Genomic DNA, 20,734 nt, shown 5'->3' on the forward strand with positions numbered 1-20,734 from the left:
CTGATGGGACAATAAATGGTAGATATATACAGACAACCTAGATAGATAGATAGACAGATAGATCAATCTTTTTGTATTAATGTTTGCAGTGTTATTACAGTATATTACAGCCTACAACGGAGAATACAGCAGACAGTCTACTTATAACTCAACGATATATATATATATATATATATATATATATATATATATATATATATATATATATATATATATATATATATATATATATTAGTAAGTTTTCCGTCCTAGACTATTACAAAACTGTCCTTATGATATTTTGTAGGCTATATGTAGTGATATGTATTGGTAGGAAGAAAAGGCAGTAACGTAGCCTATTTAAAACCTTGTGAGAATAATATATTAGCAAATTTTCACACGTAATCTATTGTAAGATTAGTAGTCATGGTATTTCGTAGATTTAAAGAGGTATGTACAGAGAAAAAGAGGAACAATAATAAAGATACCCCCACTTAAAGCTCTCAGCACTTATATTAGCACATTTTCCCGTTAGATAACTATAAGAGTAACTTTGATGGGATTATGTGATTTAAAGAAGCAGGTACTGGCAGAAACAGTGAACGTAGATGCTTAGAAGTAAAAGTAGATCGGAAGCAGATTCCATAGTTATAAATATCCTTGGTTTTAATGCTCATTTCTATATACCTTTTCACTCATATAGTTGCCAAAAGCTTCAGAATTACTTAAAGTATTAGCGCAGTGATGAATTATGACAAGAAAGATTTCAGACAATTATTCATTATTCTAGAGCCTCCGTCTCTTAGTTATACCAAGATCCTTTGTAAATACGACACAAGAACTTGGCCCTTCTTGTCTAAGTTAGGCCTTGGCCTGAATACTAATCTGGGTTAGAAGTTACACATTGGTAGTGTCAGTGATGCAGTTTCATATGCACATGTGCTCGGAATGTCACGTACTCTCACAAAAAGAGAGTATCACTGTGACTGGAGAATTGCTTAATGTGTTGTTATTTTGGGTTCAGGGTTTGTCCTCGTGTGCTTTTCATATCGTACTAATCCATAGTTAGGTATATTATGTCTCATGGTGAAGGAAATTGTTGACTGAACATTGCTTACTTCCGAAAATGATAATTATCACAAAGGAAGCTCCAGTTAAGATACAATTAGTTGATATCCAGTTTTGCTAACTGAGCGAGTTTGTCTCGTTCACCAACTTTGTTCTGGAGTCCCATTTGGTTATTCTTGTTTGGAATAATGACTGCGACTTTAATGATACATAATTTTCATTGTTATTACTTACGCTAAATCAATACCATTGTTCTACATATGTTGCATATTTTGCCGTCTAAGCGAATTTCAACAAATCAAATTCTGTCTTCTTATTGATTTGAAATACTTTCCAAGTATAATGAATATAATATTGATGAATACTTAAACAATATATATATCTATATATCTATATATTTTTACAAATAATACCATTGTTATTGGTGTGGTGAGTTTTGTCCAAGGTGGCGCCTCATCCTGTGTTTTGGTCCAGCTGATGGAGGCTCACGCCCGCACGTCGCAGGGTTGTCACGCTATTAACCATTTCTCCCGATTTTAGGCTGACTGAGGGAAGTGGTTGACCTTGCATCGTTGAAAAATGGCCGCTCCGGGGCTATTCGACTTAGAGTTGCAAGAAGAGGATGCAATAGAGTGCGACCAGTCTGACGATGACGCCATTGAGGTGGAGGAGGTGAGAGAATGAGCCAGACTCTATTATTGTAACCTTATTTTATTTTTCCTACCACCGCCAGTTTTTTATAAATTAAAAGATAGTTTTCCGGGAGAGGGACCTTTTTATATACATACATATATATATATTCCATACAGTACAATACTGTAGGGCTCAGACGCACCAATAGTCGAAACGTGCTAATTATTGCTTATTTCCTCGTGCTGCCACCCAAGTGACTGGTATATATACATAATTTTAAGATGGAGGACATACATATGCTTATTTTTCATACAAACTCTCTCGTGGTTTCAGAGGAACTCTCTCATAGTAAGCTGAAATGGATTTTTTTGTTCCTTTGTTGCACCCATGTTTCATAATTTTGCAATGACTTTTTACATGTGTTGATCAGTTTGTGACGTATTTTTGTCACAAATGACTTCTACCTGCTGAGGGGGATGAAGTTGTGTTGGAAATAAAATCAAAATTAGCAGAAAATCATTAGTCATATACTGTACACAATAAAGTCATGGAAATTAATCAAAATACCTTAAAAACCTACCCAAATCAAACCCTGCTAGCCTGAATAACCTATCCTGATCAAACTAACATACTATAGTTGCATGCATCAGCCATGGTCACCTTACCGGTATATCAGCATTACTTGCTTGATATCTGGCACCCTCTCAATTCACTCCTTTATCCCTGAGGTTACATTCTGACCTTAAATCAGGTCCTATAGACAAAAAACAAACAAACAAGAAGGAAGAGGTGCTAGCAAGCCTACTTGTAAGACAAAAATATGAGCCTTGGCCATCGGATGATTATGGCTGAGCATCCAGGGTGTTTGATTTGTTGTGGTTCTGGGAAAAAAAAAAAAGAAAGGTAAAAGTGAGGATAATGTTGATACTGTCCCTGTCATAGTAAAAGCTGACTATATATACCACACTGTACACTGCCATGAGGTGCTCATGCAATGCTCATGACTGGGCATCTGAAGTGTTTCATTTGTTATGGTTGTGTGGGAAAAAAGGTCACATTGATGATGATGGTGGTGTTGAATGATGCGTGATGTTTGTGGAGGGGTAACTACTGTATATATAGGTACCGGATATACTTGTATGTATTGGTGATGGTGGTAATAATGACAGTGGTATTGATGGGAACAAATAATCCCTGTCATATACTGTAATAAGAGCTTACTATACAGGATGTTCAGTATACTCTATGCTGCCATGAGGTGCCCATTGGATGTTCATGACTGTGCACTTGAAGTATTTAATTTGTTGTGGTTATAAGACACTGAAGGAATCTTACATCACCAGCTGCTCCTGTAAACACCTGGGCCCGTATCTAGTAACTGTCTTATGCTTGGGTTGTGTGTGTGTGTGTGAGAGAGAGAGAGAGAGAGAGAGAATAGCTACATCTGTCTTCACTCATACTGCTACCAGACATTTCACAAGTTTGTGTGTGTGTGCACTCTCTCTCTCTCTCTCTCTCCCTCTGTCATTTAAGCAAGTCATGCAGAATGTTGCTTTAGCAATTAACTGTTACTCCTTGGATATATTTTGCTTTTATTTTTGCTACCCTCAGACCTCTTGTGAGTTTTGAGATGCAAGGAAGTTCAAAATACAGTAGACTCCCATGCTATTACAGATCTGATACACTGGATTTTTTTTATTTTTTAAACACCGTGTCCCCTTTTTTTTTATAAAGGCTAAGGCGTTGCCCCTGGGTTGAAGACTTATGTTTTGGAATGTGTAGCACTTTATGACTGGATGCCCTTCCTAATGTCTACCAATGACCCTAGGGTGGACTCTAACCTCCGACCCTTTGGTCAGGGAGCTCTAACTCACTGAGCCACGGCTGCTACATCCAGCTAGGTGACAGGAGAGCGCTACCTCTCCTGGCTTGGCAGTTAACGTGGGAGCGGTGCGAACTCACGACTCTTTAGTCCAGAGTCAGGTGCTCTACCATTGAGTAATCATGTCTGAATTTAACAGATGCTATGAAGGCCACCAAACTGAGCTGTATCTAAGAGGTTTGAAATACTTAAGAAAATAAGGGATGATGGTGATGATGATGATGATGATGATTATTATAGAGAGGGGTGTGTGAGCTGGGAGCAGGGCAGTGAAATGGCGGAGGATGGGGCAACGTGGAGGCGATTTGTTTGTGGCCACCCTGAACGGGATTGAGGCGTCTGGCAATAGATAGATAGATTATTATTATTATTATCATTATTATTATTATTAATATTTTCAGTTATTATTATTATATTGTTCTTAAAGTATGGTATATTTTCCTTTACAGAGCCAGTATGAGCAGGGCCCAGATATGAATGCCATTCTCCAGTAAGTACTGTTTTGGGTTTTTACACATGCATGCATACATGTGCACACACACACACACACACACACACACACACACACACACACACACACAAATAATTTCTTATACTGTGTAAGCTCTTAACCTATCTATCTATTGCCAGACGCCTCAATCCCGTTTGGGGTGGCCACAAACAAATCGCCTCCAAGTCGCCCTGTCCCCCGCCATTTCACCACCCTGCTCCCAACTCACACCCCCCTCTCTCATATACCTCTCCACCCCATCCCTCCATCTCATCCTCGGTCTCCCCCTCCCTCTTCCACCCTCCACCTCACTCACATACACTCTCTTCGTCAGTCTTTCACCCTCCATCCTCTCCACATGGCCAAACCACCTCAGTGTGTTCTTAACCTGTTGACAGTAAACATTTCAGCCAGTTACAGATGAGTGTTGGTATGCCACTTATGCCTGTCATGAGTTAAGCCAGAGCTTATAAAGTGACAGGTGAAGGCATATCTTCAGTATTTAACCCGTTAATTGTGCATGGCGGGTTTTTGGAGGTGTCCCTGGTGCGCAGACATAGGGTAAAAATGAAATTTCACAAAGGCCAAATTTTGTCTTAGGAATTGCGAGAACACATGCCAAAGTCCTGTATATAGTAACGAAATATTTGCTCAATATTTACCTAGTAAAGCCATGGATGAACATCGAAGTGTCTAATTCCCCATTGGAATGTATGGTTTTCGTTTTCTTTTTCGGTTTCAGTTTCGGTTTTGTTTTTGAAGGCTCAAACATGCTTGCATGGGTCGGCCTTGGTCACCATGGCACTATATTCGAAATTCAGCTGCGCAGCCAGGGCTGTATTGACCAGTCACACTCGGAACAGCGCAGGCTGTATAGAGCAGTTAACGGGTTAACCCTATCAGAGTGAGGAGAATAAGAGACTGACTAGGAGAGTGTATATGAATGAAGTGAAGGAAGAGACTGAAGTTGAGGTGAAGGTATTTAGTGGAGAGTTATATGAATGAGTATGGTGTGAGTTGGGAGGGAGAGACTGAGGACGAGGTTGAGGGAGGATAGACTGAGGATGCGATGGAGAGATGTGGTGGAGATGCATTTTGATGAGCGTTGTGGAGGAATGGCAGTCTAACGGAAGACAAAGTGACTTGGAGGTAATTTGTGTGTTGCCACCCCCTTCCATAGTTGAAGTGACTGAGTTTAGATAGATAATTGGAATAATGAAAATGATGCATATCATATAATTTTGTATCTTATCAGTTATAAAGGCTCTAGCGTGGCTGAATGCATTGGCTTTGGTCACCTAATGGTGGTTATCCATGCTGCTTAATCTCTGGCAGCCTCCCTATGCAGTCCCTTATCTCTGAGGTCACACTCTGTGGCCTGGTCCCAGGTCTTTTTCATTCTGCCTCCCACAACCCTGCCTGTAATGTTAACACTTCTTACTTTCCGCACCCAGTTGTTCTTCATCTCAACATGCCCAAATCATCTCAGTCTACCTCTTTTAATGCATCCATCCATCATCCAATCCTATGTTGCCCCATGAGGAATGTAGGAGCCTGGGGCTAGGCAGTTGGTCCTGACGATGAGGGTGACCAACCTCACACATCCCTGAGTGGCATTACGTGAGCAGTAAACTCCAACCATCCCTTGGATATAAACCTTCACTGGCTCGATCCGATTGGAGCGCAGTAATTACCCACTCGACCACCAGGCGCCAAAATTTGGTTATATGATTACCACCCAGCGTAGTAAATGGTTTCCTGGTGTACAGGAAACCACTTTGCTTGTAACTCAGTGCAGAGGCACCCACAGGCCAAAGGAAGAGGAAAGAATGAAGGAATGAAAGGCAGAAGAGGGAATGTAAAGTCACCCTCGGGCAGAAGGACGAGGACAGACTGAAGGAAAGACAGAAGAGGATGGAAGGAAAGAAGGATGGAGGAGAGGAAAGGGCAGACACCCAAGAGCAGCACTACATCAAATGAGTGGATCATAACACCATATACATTCATGTCACATAAATCGAATCCCCCCAGGCTCTCATTCATGGATGCACTACACATCCGTCAAATCATTGTTATTTCCTTACGTTTGAGCCTGCAAATATTCTCCTCCTGTACTGTCCACATCTCACTACTGTACTTAATTGCACTTCCAACACAAGCCGCCTATAAAGATCCCTTAACATGGAGGGAGAGCCCTTTCAATGTTATGAGTGGCAACAGCTCCCTGAACTTCCTCCAATCACTTCTTACCCTTGCCACAGAGTGTAGCCTCACCTTCAGCACATAACATAACCCAAGTAACAGAAGTCCTCCACACACTCAAGACACTTGCGAGCATGATCAGGGCTTTCACGCCTGACAATTATCTCTCCCCGACACACCACACACACAAAATTAGCATTATTTCAGAGCCCACCTCTAATACCACTATGTCTCCTATGCACTCACTTATCACAAACACTGCACGGGATGGAGTTACTTCCCACACTTTTGTGGCAAACTGCAAATGTTTATAATTTTCTCTTCCCAGGACATCACCCTTCCCCATGTGCACTTTTACAGTCACACTTTTCAGCCATTCTTTTGGGACAACACACTCATATATGAATGTACAGCATTCGTCAAATCAGTATCAACCTGCTCCTATATCTTGTGAGGCCTTCAGCAGTTCCGTAGTTAACACAGACACGCACCCCACCTTCCCTAATTGCATCCAGCCTATTGCCCTACTCACAGTAGCAAGGTCAATCAAAGACCAAGGGCCAAGCATTGAATCTGGTGATTCCAAACCTTCCATGTTACAGTTAGGCTCCTCATTCAGCAGCCTGTTAGAATGCTCTCTCCAGGCATCTTGAAAATCCTCACTGTCCACCACTACCTTTCCTTTATTCTTTGTACAGTGCTCACTTATGGTGTCCTTGTTTTCCCTCTTCATCTGATATGCCACCATGAATGGCACATTCTGTCATTCAGCGGTGTTTAGGTTATCCAATAAATGTCCCCAAGATTCAGATTTTACTCTGTTAGCCTATACCTCCTTCCTAGTCCAGTGCTTGGGAGTCAGGTATTTCTCTGTTATCATCCCTTTTCCATTCCAGGAAATCTTCTCTCCTTAACTATGACTTCTACACCCTCATCCCACCACCATGTTACCTTATGTCTCGGAGGGCCCATTTTCCATCCACACACTGAATCAGTAACTCCCAAGAGATTGTTTTTAGAGCTCTGTACCATTCATTAACACTTCTGTCAACAGCTTCTTGTTCAGCTTGGTTTTCAACTTCCATATTTTCCTCCTGGCAACTACATAGATCCTCTTCGTCACCACCTGCTCCTTCAGCACCATGTTACATATCGGTACATTGTTGTTTCTTAATATCACCTGTGTCCATTTCAGGACGGAGGGCATTGAGACACTACAGCTGTCAGACAGTACGGTCAACCCTGGTATGGAAAAGGTGCGACCTTCGGATTTCCAACTGCTCAAAGTGCTTGGCAAGGGTGGCTATGGCAAGGTCTTCCAGGTAAGTGATGGTTTGTGCTTTGTTGATAATTGCAAGTGTGAATGTGTGTTCCTGTGAAGGGGAGTCAGGATTCCAAGAACTTGAATGGTGAGTGAATGAGAGTGTGGCTTGTGCAGTTGGGCGGGATTTGGTTATTCCTCTGTCATTTTTTTTTTTTTTTTTTTTTACCCTTCCTCACTCCTCCCCCCCCATATTTTCTTTGACTTTATATCCTACCTCGCTCCCCCCTATTTTATCTGTCTGTGTCTCTCTGTCTGTCTATTTATCTATCTAATTTTATCCATCCGTCCCTCTCTCTCTGGCTATCAATATCTATACCTATCTGTCTATAAAAAATATATACTGGTATTTATATGCTGTATGTTCCTGGCTTTTGTACCCTGCCTCTCATCAACACACACACACACACACACACACACACACACACACACACACACACACAGAAAAGGAACTAGAGAAATGACTAGTTCAACAAAAGGTGTATGATAGCAAAAAAACAAAGGGAAATGACATGGAACAAATGGAGAAAGAGAGGTAATGATAGAACAAAGGAAGAATATAAAAGAACTAGAAACGAATATGCAAGAATACATAGAGAGGAAGAAAGAAACTTCGAAAAAGATATAATTGACAAATGTAAGGATGAACCTAAATTGTTATACAGGTTTGTTAATGGTAAATTGAAACAAAAGGAAGGAATCAATGAGCTAAAAGTAGAAGGAAATGTCTATTAAGAAGTGATTATGCAAGCTGAAATAATGAAAACTAATGCTTCCAATCAGTCCTCACAAGAGAAAGTGATTTTGTGGAGGTGGAGGGAGTGACAAGGAATGTAGTGTTAAAAGAAGTAAAAGTTGAAGTGCAAGAAATGTACAGATTACTGAAAACTCAAGATGTGAGGAAGGTCCCAGGGCCTGATGCAATCTCTAATTGGATACTAAAGGAATGCAGAGAACAACTGATAAGATTCACGATTTAATTGTGTGTTCTACTCCTCACCCTGCCCTTGGGTGGGAAAAGAGGTCCGGATGATGATGATGATATATAGAAAGGAGGTCCGGATGATGATGATTTATAGAGAGTAGGTCCGGATGATGATGATGATGATGATGATATCATCCGGACCTCCTTTCCCACCCAAGGGCGGGGTGAGGAGTAGCAATGCCCAGACAGCCCATATTTGCCCAATCTGCTAACCGTTTTGTATAATTTTCAGGTGCGCAAGATGAGTGGTGGTCGTGGTGGCGGTAAAATCTTTGCCATGAAGGTACTGAAAAAGGCCACCATCGTCAGGAACCAGAAAGACACAGCGCACACCAAGGCTGAACGCAACATTCTTGAGGCAGTCAAGGTCAGTACCATTACTGGAACAGAACAGAGTTGTTCCTGTTCTTCAGTCACCATACAGAATATACCACTCAACTGAAACTGCATTAACAAGAATTCATAGTGACATGGTGGCAAACACCTGTAGTGGGATGACCTCTCTCCTAGTTCTGTGGGATCTGTATGCATCTTTTGATACAGTAGATCATAAACAATTGTTGGATGATCTGTATTTTTATGGCATTTGTGATAGTGCTTTTTTGCCCTTTGTTGGACAGATCTCGGAGAGTGGTTGTTGATGATGTTAGCTCTGATTCTGCTCCCCTTCTTTTCAGAGTCCCTTAAGGATCAGTTTTGGATCCAGTTCCATTTACTATCTGAGTAGTTTAGGGAACAAGTACTACTACTACTGTACAAAAGTTTATTGGCACTTCCTTGCTGACATTGGTGCTTAAAAGTGTCATATGAAATGCATTTATGGAATAACAGTATGAGGCACACAACAAAAGATTATGAGATGGAAGAATACACTCTGATATTCAAGGAGGAATGAAAAATATGGAAGGCAGGAGGCTCTCTGTGAACTTTTACTCATTCTGTAAAATTCCAAGCTTAGACTGGCACAATGTAACAAGTTGTATTAAGCATGTTGGTACCATACAGTATTTATATTTTCCCATCAGTTCCTAGCATCTGTTGGGAAAAAATTAGATGGTTTAGGCACTTTGTGTACCTTCCATTCCATAGAAAACATCATCTGTATCATGGCCAACCACAGTCTGAGGATTCATCAAGAGGAAACATGGTTTAAGTTTTATGTATGTCTTAAAAAATATTAACCCTCTCATGACCGTGGTGTTAGCAGAAATTCCAACCACTTGTTACCATTCAACGCAGATAGCATCAAACTAGAATCCAACCACACATTACCAGATGACACAGGTTATGTCCAGTGAAATAATAATGTATTTACAGTATTTTATAAAAGCTTGTGCTAGTCGTGTCTACAACACAGACAGGAAATACAACTATTCAGGGGTACAGTATTAGAGAAAAAGTAGTATGGAGGTTGAAGCAAAATTGCAGGCAGAAGAATAAATAGTTACTGAATAAACTTTTGGCTTGTGGCTGTACATGTGGGCAGGGGGGTTGGCTATGTGAGGTCCCATGCAGTATGGGGTGGGGGATGTTGAGTGCTTGGCCACAGTTGGATGCAAGTTGCATCTTTGGGTCACAAGAGGGTTGATGAAGTTACAAGCAGAGTTTTACTTCCACGAGGCTGCTAGAAATCGAGCAACATGGAGAGGCCAACACAAGCAAGCATGTTAGAGCCTTTATAAACAGTATTAATGATATGATGAGAGAGACTGTATTTTATCTGTTTCATTCTGCTTCTCAACAGCATCCATTCATCGTGGACCTGGTGTATGCGTTCCAGACAGGTGGCAAGTTGTACCTTATCCTGGAATACCTTTCTGGCGGGGAACTGTTTATGCATCTGGAGCGTGAGGGGATCTTTATGGAGGATACAGCATGGTGGGTAAAGAGAGAGAGAGAGAGAGAGAGTGTGTGTGTGTGTGTGTGTGTGTGTGTGTGTGTGTGTGTGTGTGTGCACACATGCATGTGTATGTGTAAGTAATGAATATTCTTGTTGATGGTAGTAGTGATAATAATCATTCGTTTGTTTTTGATGGCTCCAACACGCATGCATGTGTTGGCTTTGGTCACCCATTGGTGGCTTTCCATGCTGCTCACTCTCTGGCAGCTTCCCTATTCAGTTCCTTATCCCGGAGGTCACGTTCAGTGACCTTGTCCCTTGTCTTTTTCAGTCTACCTCTTGCAACCCTACCCCGAACATTAACACTTCTCGCCCTCTGCACCCAATTATCATCCCTCATCCTCTCCACATGCCTAAACCATCTCAGTTTACCTCTCCTCATCACAACACCAACACACTATAGTCCTATCCTACCCCTCAACTCTTCCGTCGTAAACCTAGCCACCCCAGGCCTCACACTCAGGGATGCACTGCATGTCCACCTAATCATTGTCATTTCCGTACGTTTGAGCCTACGAATATCCTCTTCCTTTATTGACCATGTCTTACTACCATACAGCATTACAGTTCTTACACATGCTGCATACAAAGATCCCTTAGCATGGAGGGGGAGCCCTCTCATTGTCAGGAGAGGCAACAGCTCCCTGAACTTCTTCCAACCACTCCTCACTGTAGCCACAGAGCTAGCTTCAGTCCCACCTCTGGCACATAACATGTCTCCCAAATGACAAAACTCTTTCAGACACTCAAGAGACTCACCAGCAAGTTCAATCCATTCACACTTGTCAGTCTCCACCTGCTCCTCCCTGACACACTGCACACATGAAATCAGCATTATCTTGCAGTCTGCCTCTAATACCACTACATCTCATATGCACCCACTTATCACAGACACTGCACAAGATGGAATTACTTCCCACGCCCTTGTGGCAAATCATACGTGGCCACTCTCCCTGTTCTTAGACAGTACTGCCACCAGCCCTAGATACCATCACTTTTGTTTTATCTGCATTTACCCTTAAGCCCTTGTGCCCCATACCATCTCTCCACTTAAATCTTTCCTCTGCCTCCCTTCCATTCTCTGCAATCAACACCAAATCATCACCATACATCTCCCACAGGAGTCCATTTCTGAAGTCATGGGAGATGGATTCAAGTACCATGGTAAACAACAAGGGGCTCGAAACTGACCCCTGGTGCACACCAACATTCATTGAAAACTCATCACTCAGATCTCCATTCACCCTTACTTGGGTGTGAGTACCCACATACAGGGCCATAACCACCCAAACCTAATATAATATAATCATAGTACAGTCGCGTGCCGCGTGGTAGGACGTTAAGTGATCTGTACGTTAAGCAACCATTGTAACTTATGCACTGTATACTGTATATTGTTACATATATACAGGTATATAGTATGTACTGTACTGTATATTCCATCCATCCATCCATCCATCATCCAATCCTACGTTGTCCCATGAGGAGCGTAGGAGTCCGGGGCTAGGCAAGTTGGTCTTGACACTTAGGATGAGCGTGACCAGCCTCACTTATCCCTGAGTGGCATTTCGTGAGCAGTAAGCCCCAACCACCCCTTGGATATAAACCTTCATAGGCTCAATCCGATTGGAGTGCATTGCTTTTAAATTATAGTACAGTATAAAAAGCCAAAATTAAAACAGTAATACAGTACATAGCCTATAAAATAGCAACTGGACGCAGCTGCTTCAGCTGGCATTGATGACACTGTCATACAGTGAACATTTTAGTGTTTGTTAGTAAACTTTTTACTGCTTTTTGGTATATTTTTTAATGCCTTTATGCAAGTAGGGGAAAGAAGAAAAATATTAAGACTTATGAACAGTATTACAGTGTATCTCTATAGGTTATACAGTACATGTATCGCATATCGTACGGCTGGCAGCGTAATCACTTTGTTTTGGGATGCTGGCTGGCCATCATGCAGCTATACTGCTTTGCGTGTGCATGTGCTTGATATGTCCCATTCTTCGGCCTTATTTATTTATTTTTTTTTTTTATTATTATTTTTTTTTAAACCAGTATATTCTTTTATGATGCAGTGCTACTTGCAAGTACCAGATAAGAACTTGGTAGGCTGGTGCTGAGTTTTGCTGACATCTGTGAGTGTCATGCCCTGAGAGTAAATGTAGAAAAGGAGTAAAGTGATTGTAATAGAGAGAGAAGGTGACATCCAGTGTGATGTTACAGTGAATGGAGAGAGACTGGAATTGATGAGAGAGTTCAAATGCCTGGGTACAGTGATAGAAAAGGGAGGAAATAGTGTAAAAGAAGTGCAAAGTAGAGTGACACAAGGAAAGAAAGTAGCCGTTGCTATGAAGGCCTTTATAAGAAACAGAGGCTTGAGTGTCGCAGCTGTGTGAGGCTTACATGGAGAAGTGTTAGTGCCAACTTTAGCATATGGATGTAAGACTATGGTGTGGCATGAAAATGAAAAGTCAAGAGTGAGAGCAATGGAGATGGGACTGCTGAGGAATGTATGTGGAATGCAGAGAGTGGATAGGATATGAAATAATTTGATTTGTAAAAGTTGCGGAGTGAGGAAGTCTGTGGACACCAGAATCGAAGAGAGAGTACTGTGATGGTATGGTCTTGTAGAGAGCATGGATAACAATAGAGTGGTGAAAAAGGTATAGCCTATCTGAGCGAATTTGAAGGAGGGAGGAGGTGAGGTAGGTAGGCCAAGGAGAAGGTGGAGGGATGTGGTGGATGAGTGTGTGAGGAAGATAGGTATGGAAGTCGGTGAGGCTAGGGGACTGACGAGATTGAGCTGGTTGGATGAATGTTGTGAGAAGTGCATGAACAGGGATTTGGCACCCCTTTTTAATCTGACAACGTCCGGATTGACTTTTATCAGATACATTTATGTGAAGCTACAGAATGTGGTGAATGTTTTTTTGTAGTATCAGATAGATCCAGGTTTCCGGGGGCTTGAATGGTGAATGAATGGAAGCGTAGCCCATTGCATTGGGCAAACTTGGGCTGTCTGGAGGTTGCTACTTCTCACCCTGCCTTAGGGAGGGAAAGGAGGTCCAGATGATGATGATGATGGTGATGATGATATTCTTATAGGTCCCCAGACTTTAAAGTGAACAGATTTTGTGCTGAAGGACTTTAAGCAGCATATGACTGCAGTAATAATAATAATAATTTTAATACTATATCCACAGCTTCTACATTTCTGAAATCATACTGGCATTGGAGCATCTACACTCTGAGGGCATTATCTACCGAGACCTCAAGCCTGAGAACATCCTGCTCGACTCGTTTGGTCATGTCAAGCTAACTGACTTTGGACTATGCAAGGAGAAAATTCAGGTATTGGCATCTTTTACCATTTTGCTGTTAATGTGCCATCTTGTAGGTACAGTAAATCATCGTTTAACGTGCTTTCATTTAACATATTTTTCACACTGAAGCTGGTAATCGTCACAGGAACATTTATCACTAAATGCACCATTGTTTTCTATTAAACAGTGAATGGCCAGGTTTTACACAACCACACCAACTTTTTCTCTTCCCAGGACAGTTTGCAACACACACAGTGATAATAATGATGATGGTGGTGATACGTACCTTTTTTGTTGGCAGGATGATTCGGTAACACACACGTTCTGTGGTACTATAGAATACATGGCTCCTGAGATCCTAACAAGAACTGGACATGCCAAAGCAGTGGATTGGTGGTCCCTGGGTGCCCTTATGTATGACATGCTGACTGGCGCAGTGGGTATACTGAATAGCCTATGTAGTGATGTTTATCTGTTGTGCATATTTGTGTATAATGCATGCTGAAAGAGAGAGGGGGGGGACTGAAAGAGAGAGGGGAGGAGGAAGAGGTAGGTATTAACCCTCCCATGCAAAACAAAAAGAAGTTTAATTACGGTATGGCCTTTGCTTGTGATTTGGAACCAGTATCTTAAATTTTTGGATTTGTGTGTTTGCCCCATTTCATTTGCTATGTTGTTTTATTGTGTTTTTGTGCTTTCTCTGGGGTGAGAATCAGGATTTGGATATTGATCATAATGAAGAATAAGAGTGATCCTTTTGACTTGGTGCTATTGATTCCTTCTAGTATACTTTTAGATTTTCTAATTTATTCATCCTAACCGTTCCCTCATAATATATTTGTCAAGGATGATGATACAGCGTATTATTTGAGTTTCTCTTTGCAGCCTCCCTTTACGGCAGAGAATCGTAAGAAGACGATAGAGAAGATTCTGAAGGGGAAACTGAACCTTCCACCCTACCTCACACCAGATGCCCGGGACCTCATCCGCAAGTTGCTCAAGGTTTACACATGTGCATGTACAGTACATACACACACTTTCACTCACACATGCACATTCACCTACTTGCACATGCATGTTCATTGATGCACATACTCACTCATTCACTTGCCCACTCACACACATACACACTTATTTACATGTCCACTCACACGTACAGTCACATTCTCTCTTTCATTTGCCCATTCACACACACATTCTTATTCTCTCTTTCTGTTTGCTGATGTGGCAAAGATCTTGAGGAAGTTAGAGGTTGAGGAGGATTGTAAAATGCTGCAGGATGATCTGGATAGGATACACGAATGGAGCCGGATGTGGGAAACTAAATTCAATGCAAAGAAATGTAAAATATTGGAAATGGGTAAAAGTACCATGAGGTCATCATTGAATTATTTGATGGGTAATGAACCAGTCACAAAAACGAGAGAAGAGAAAGATTTGGGAGTGCTGGTCCAGGACAGTTTGTCACCTGAAAAACACATTAACAAGACAGTTAGAGAGACATATAAACTCCTGACTAATATAAGAGTAGCTTTTCATTATATGGATGAGGAGATGATGAAAAAATTGATAGTGGCCATGATTCGCCCCAGGTTAGAAGATGCAGCAGTAGTGTGTTGCCCACACAAGAAGAAAGATATACACAAGATTGAGAGAATTCAAAGAACAGCAACCAAAATGGTCCCGTCTGGCAGAACTGTCGTACAGAGATAGGCTGGAAAAGCTGGATTTGTCTTCCTTAGAAGAAAGGAGAAAGAGAGGCAACATGATAGTAGTGTTCAGGACCATGGTGGGAGTAGATAGAATTGACAAAGAAGATCTGTTTTTATGGGATAAGAGAGTAACAAGAGGACACGGAATGAAGCTGAAGAAGCCAAGCTGCCTGAAGGATATCAAGAAATATAGTTTTCCTTAAAGATGTATAGACCTGTGGAATAGCGTGGACAGAGATATCGTCCAGTCTAAAAACTTAAACGAGTTTAAAGCTAAATTTGACTTATTGAGAAACAGAGACGGGACCCCACGAGTGTATCTCACTTCTTGTATATCACAATTAGGTAAATACATGCCCACTCACACACATATATACACACTCATTCATTCACTTTCCCACTCCTACACATAACACATACACTAACACTCAGTCACTTACTATCATGGCAACCTTTAATATGAAGAATCTTTGAAAGGAAGCTTGAAGTCACTTTGTTTTTAATAAGATATAGATGTGTTGGCACCTTTAACTTGATAGGTACTAGATTAATGCTTTCTGGCAGGTAATTCTTGAAAAATACCCAGTTGTCTTTTTGTAAAACATTGGGCACAGATGGTTAGATGGGTTACGTAGGAAAAGGTCAGGATTGTGATGATACAGAAGATTATGATGATAGTGATGCCTGTGATAATGATGAGGAAGATGTTGATAATGATGATGATGAGGAGGAACAGGCAGAGCTGTAAGAGATGCAAAGGAAGATGATGATGATGACAATGAACATTTGTAGTGTGTTGCCAACCCCAAACAAATTCTCATTCCAGCGTCAAGTCAACCAACGTCTGGGCAGCGGACCGGATGACGGCGAACCGATCAAACGACATCTGTTCTTCAAGCATATCAACTGGGACGATGTCATCAATCGGAAGCTCGACCCACCTTTCAAACCTGTATTGGTATGTATATATATATATATATATATATATATATATATATATTTTTAACACAAAAATGCATGTAAATATACATGGTATACAGGGAATGGGGATCATGTTGAAAGGAACCTGATTGATTATGTGCTCGTAGAGAGGTCGATGCTGGGAATGGTTGCTGATACGAGGGCCGTAAGAGGACGATGTGGAGGTTTGTCAGATTGTATGATAGTGTCATGAAAGATCAAGTTGAGAGGATTGAGGTGGACCAGGAGAGAGAGGAGCAGTCAAGGAGAAAGGCTTAAAGTCGAGAAACTGAGGATGAAAGAAAAGGCAGATGAATACAGGACCAAAACAGGGGAGGAGTTAGAATCGGTGAATTACTTCATCCCCATGGGTTAACCTGAAAGGGTTAACCCATGGGGATGAAGTAAGAATCAGGTAGAAAGAATATTTTGGAAGCCTGATGAATGGGATTAGAGAAAGCAGAGTGGGTGTAAACATGACTGGTTTTTGGGGTGCTCAGAGCAGGAATGCAATGCCAGGAAACGTGACACTCACACAGGTGAAGAGCATTGTGAAGTGGCTGAAAAATGGGAAAGCAGCTGTGGTTGATGACGTGTATGCAGGGATGATTAAGTTTAGTGGAGAGAGTGGAATGAAGTGCTTGTTGGAGAATTATGTAAGAAGGCATGGATGAGTGAAACTGTGCCAGCATAGTGGAAAAAGGCTGTGATCGTACCCCTGTACAAAAATACTGTACAGGTGAGCGAAATGAGTGCAAGAATTACCGTGACATAAGGTTATTGAGTGTTGTAGGGAAGGCATATGGAAGAATTATAGAGAAGAAGCTAAGAGAGATATCAGAAGTCCCAGTGAATGATGAACAGGGTGGGTTTAAGAGTGGCAGAGGATGTGTTGATAGGATAGAGAGTTGATAGGATACAAAATAATGTAATTCGTGAAAGATGCAGAGTGAGGAAGTCTGTGGACATCAGAATTGAGAGAGTACTGAGATGGTATGATCATGTGGAGAGAATGAATAACAATAGAGTGGTGAAAAGGTATATCTGAGCAAATTTGAAGGAGGGAGGAGGCGAGGTAGGCCAAGGAGAAGGTGGAGGGATATGGTGGATGACTGTGTGAGGAAGAGAGGTATGGAAGTTGGTGAGGCTAGGGGACTGACAAGAGATCGAGCTAGCTGGATGAATATTGTGAGAAGAAGTGCATGATCAGGGATTTGGCACCCCTTTTTAACATAACAGTGTTCGGAATGACTCTCGGATACGTTTATGTGAAGCTACAGAACGTGGTGAAAGTTTCTGGTGTATCAAATAGAGCCAGGATTCTGGGGGCTTGAATGATGAGTGAATGGAAGCGTGACCCATTGGACTGGGCAAACTTGGGCTGTCTGGAGGTTGCTACTCCTCACCCTGCCCTAGGGAGGGAAAGGAGGTCTGAATGATGATGATTTTTTTTTTTTTTTTTTAACTTGAAGTGCTAATTCCATTTAATGCTTAGTTGATAGCTAAATGTAGTTTTGGTTCCAGGTTCATCAGAAAAGTGAACATGGTGGACTGCAGTCTGAAGTTGCCTTTCTCTGGCAGTCTACCATCCCTTCTGCAGTGGACAGTGAGGGAGTTAAGGGGATGCATGAAGGCATCCATCTCCATTACCCATCCAGGGATGTTGGCAGATATCTAACCAGAAATATACAGGGCTGTAGTAGTTTAGCCCCTGACCCATACACCTTGAAGGAGATAATACTGGATTGACTGTTACTGTTTTACTGTTTACCATTACTTATTTCTCTGTACAGAGTGGTGAAGATGATGTTAGCCAGTTTGACAGTAAGTTCACCAAGCAGACGCCAGTAGACTCCCCTGATGATAGTATGCTCAGCGCTAGTGCCAACAAGGTCTTTGAGGTAAGGATAGAGGGAGAGATTTCTAAGTGTGCAGAAATAAATTAATGTTATATTTGCCACAGCATCATTAGAGAGAGTCTGTCTGAGTATTCTTAAGTAATTACATGTTGTTTTAATTACAGCAGAGAGAGAGAGAGAGAGAGCAGAGGCTAACCTGATCACATTCACAGGGTTTCACACATATATGGCACCAATTACCCTGGAGGAATTAATTAAACCTTATGCAGGGAAGGCACAGTTCCGTGTGTGTGTGTGTGTGTGTGTGTGTGTGTGTGTGTGTGTGTGTGTGTGTGTGTGTTTGTGTTTACCTAAATGTAGTATGCCAGTACAGTATTTACCTAAATGTAATATATAGGACTTGAGCTAAGCCCATGTCTCCTTATCTCGGATTATCCATCCTTCCATCCGTCATCCAATCCTATGTTGCCCCATGAGGAGCGTAGGAGCCCGGGGCTAGGCAAATTACAATTAAACACACATGGTCTTTGCTTGCACCACCTTTTCCTCCAAACATCTTTACTTTTGTTTGGGAAACTAAATTTTTTCATGTCATTCTTGTACTATCCTAACCTTCTCACTTCCTCAGTATCTCGGTCTCAGTTTCTCTCCCACATTATTAATGCCACTCAGCACTTGTCTAATTCTCACTGTCTCTCTCATCCTAATCAGTTTTATTTCCTGTTCTTTCTCATGGTCATCAAATATGGTCACACTTCTACTTTCCCCTGTGTCTCGCACCACTTTTTTGTTTTTCTGTATAATCATAATAATTTTACTTGTTGGCTCACTCTTATTCATTTCAGCTCTAGTCTTATTTTCATGCATCTTCTCTTGTGTAATTTGTCTGAGGCTTATTCTATCTATCTATCTATCTATAGCCCGACACCCTAATTCCGCAAAGGGTGGCCGCAGACAGAACGCCTCCAAGTCACTCTGTCACCCACCATTTGACTCCCCTCCCCCCAACTCACCCCCCCCTCCCTCATATACCTCTCAACTCCATCCCTCCACCTCATCCTTGGTCTACCCCTCCCTCTCCCTCCCTCCACCTCACCTACATACACCCTCTTAGTCAGTCTTTCATTCTCCATTCTCTCCACATGTCCAAACCACCTCAGTGTATTTCTCCTAATCTTTTCAACCACATCCACATCTACCCCACAACGTTCCTTCACTTCTTCATTCGTCAACCTGTCCCTCCACGTCACTCCACATGCTCCTCTCAAGTAACTCATTTCCACTGCTCTCACTCTTGACTTGTTCCCCTCTTGCAAGGTCCATGCCTCGCTTCCATATGTCAGGCTTATTAATTCTTTCTTTTCCTCACTCTGCCACTCCACTTGCATTTGTTTTTCCTCTTCTATTGCTGCATCTGTAATATTTGCCTTTTCCTTACTGTCACTCAGTTTCTTCAACTCATCATTTTCTCTCTTCAGTTGAAAAAAGTCTTCATTAGCAATTTTATTTTGTATTGAGTTCCATCAACAAAGTGGTACAGTCTTATTATATGACTGCTGCTTGGGAATCACTACAACGATAATTTAAATTCAAGAGTTAAATGCGTTTGCAGAAAAATGATTAAAAATTGGTTGCGACGTGTGTTTGTGCATGTGTGCATGCATACGTGAGTACAGATGATAACTTGCATTTTCAGGGTTTCACGTATGTTGCACCATCAGTCCTGGAGGAACTCAACAAACCCAGTGTGGTCAAGGCACGATCGCCTCGCAAGCCCCTGAACCAGCACACAGGTGGCCCATTCTCCCCTCGTGCCATGCAGAACCCCTTCAACTTTGCCAATGGAGCGGACAGCTCGCATGCCAGTACACACACGCACACACAGTATGAGCAGATGGACACAAGTAACTCAGCTGCGCACACAGATGCACACAGCACGCCGGGGCAGCAAGGTACATGGTCATGGAAACATTAACCGAACACCATTTAGGAGATTAATTTTATAGCTGATCCTTCGAAGCCATGCAGAGACCCATTAGTAGATGCATTGAAGGTGAGGTTTGGTCAGTTAGAAGTGTGTAAGTGTGGATGTTTATGCCAGTGAGGTGGGGTCAGGATTTTGGGGGCTTGAATAGTTAGAGAATGAGAATGTGGCCTTTCAGTTCATGCAGACATTTGGTTAGGTTCTCCTGTCTGATTTTTTCTTGCTTCTAGACCCAACCTCACCTCATTCTTCGGTGAATAAAGAGGTCTGGATGATGATTAAGCATTGCCCTAATCCCGCAAAGGGTGGCTGCAGACAAAACGCCTCCAAGTCGCTCTGTCACCCACCATTTGACTACCCTCCCCCCAACTCACCCCCCCTCCCTCATATACCTCTCAACTCCATCCCTCCACCTCATCCTTGGTCTACC

General features: G+C 41.9%; 1 protein-coding gene across 1 annotated transcript; it reads left to right on the forward strand.

Annotated features, from left to right (window-relative positions):
- Nucleotides 1–1,532: 1,532 nt before the first annotated feature.
- Nucleotides 1,533–20,437, forward strand: S6k (Ribosomal protein S6 kinase). Its single transcript, XM_080278480.1, has 11 exons — nucleotides 1,533–1,719; nucleotides 4,012–4,052; nucleotides 7,450–7,576; nucleotides 8,793–8,927; nucleotides 10,305–10,438; nucleotides 13,670–13,817; nucleotides 14,091–14,225; nucleotides 14,675–14,791; nucleotides 16,328–16,459; nucleotides 18,255–18,362; nucleotides 20,017–20,437. The coding sequence occupies exons 1-11, from the start codon at nucleotides 1,627–1,629 to the stop codon at nucleotides 20,293–20,295; spliced, it is 1,449 nt and encodes a 482-aa protein (XP_080134606.1). The 5' UTR covers nucleotides 1,533–1,626; the 3' UTR covers nucleotides 20,296–20,437.
- The last annotated feature ends 297 nt before the right edge of the window (nucleotides 20,438–20,734 follow it).

Source organism: Coenobita brevimanus, chromosome 73 (genome assembly GCF_032717465.1).
Source record: "Coenobita brevimanus isolate Jiangsu-jjx chromosome 73, ASM3271746v2, whole genome shotgun sequence".
In the NCBI taxonomy this organism is placed as follows: domain Eukaryota; kingdom Metazoa; phylum Arthropoda; class Malacostraca; order Decapoda; family Coenobitidae; genus Coenobita; species Coenobita brevimanus.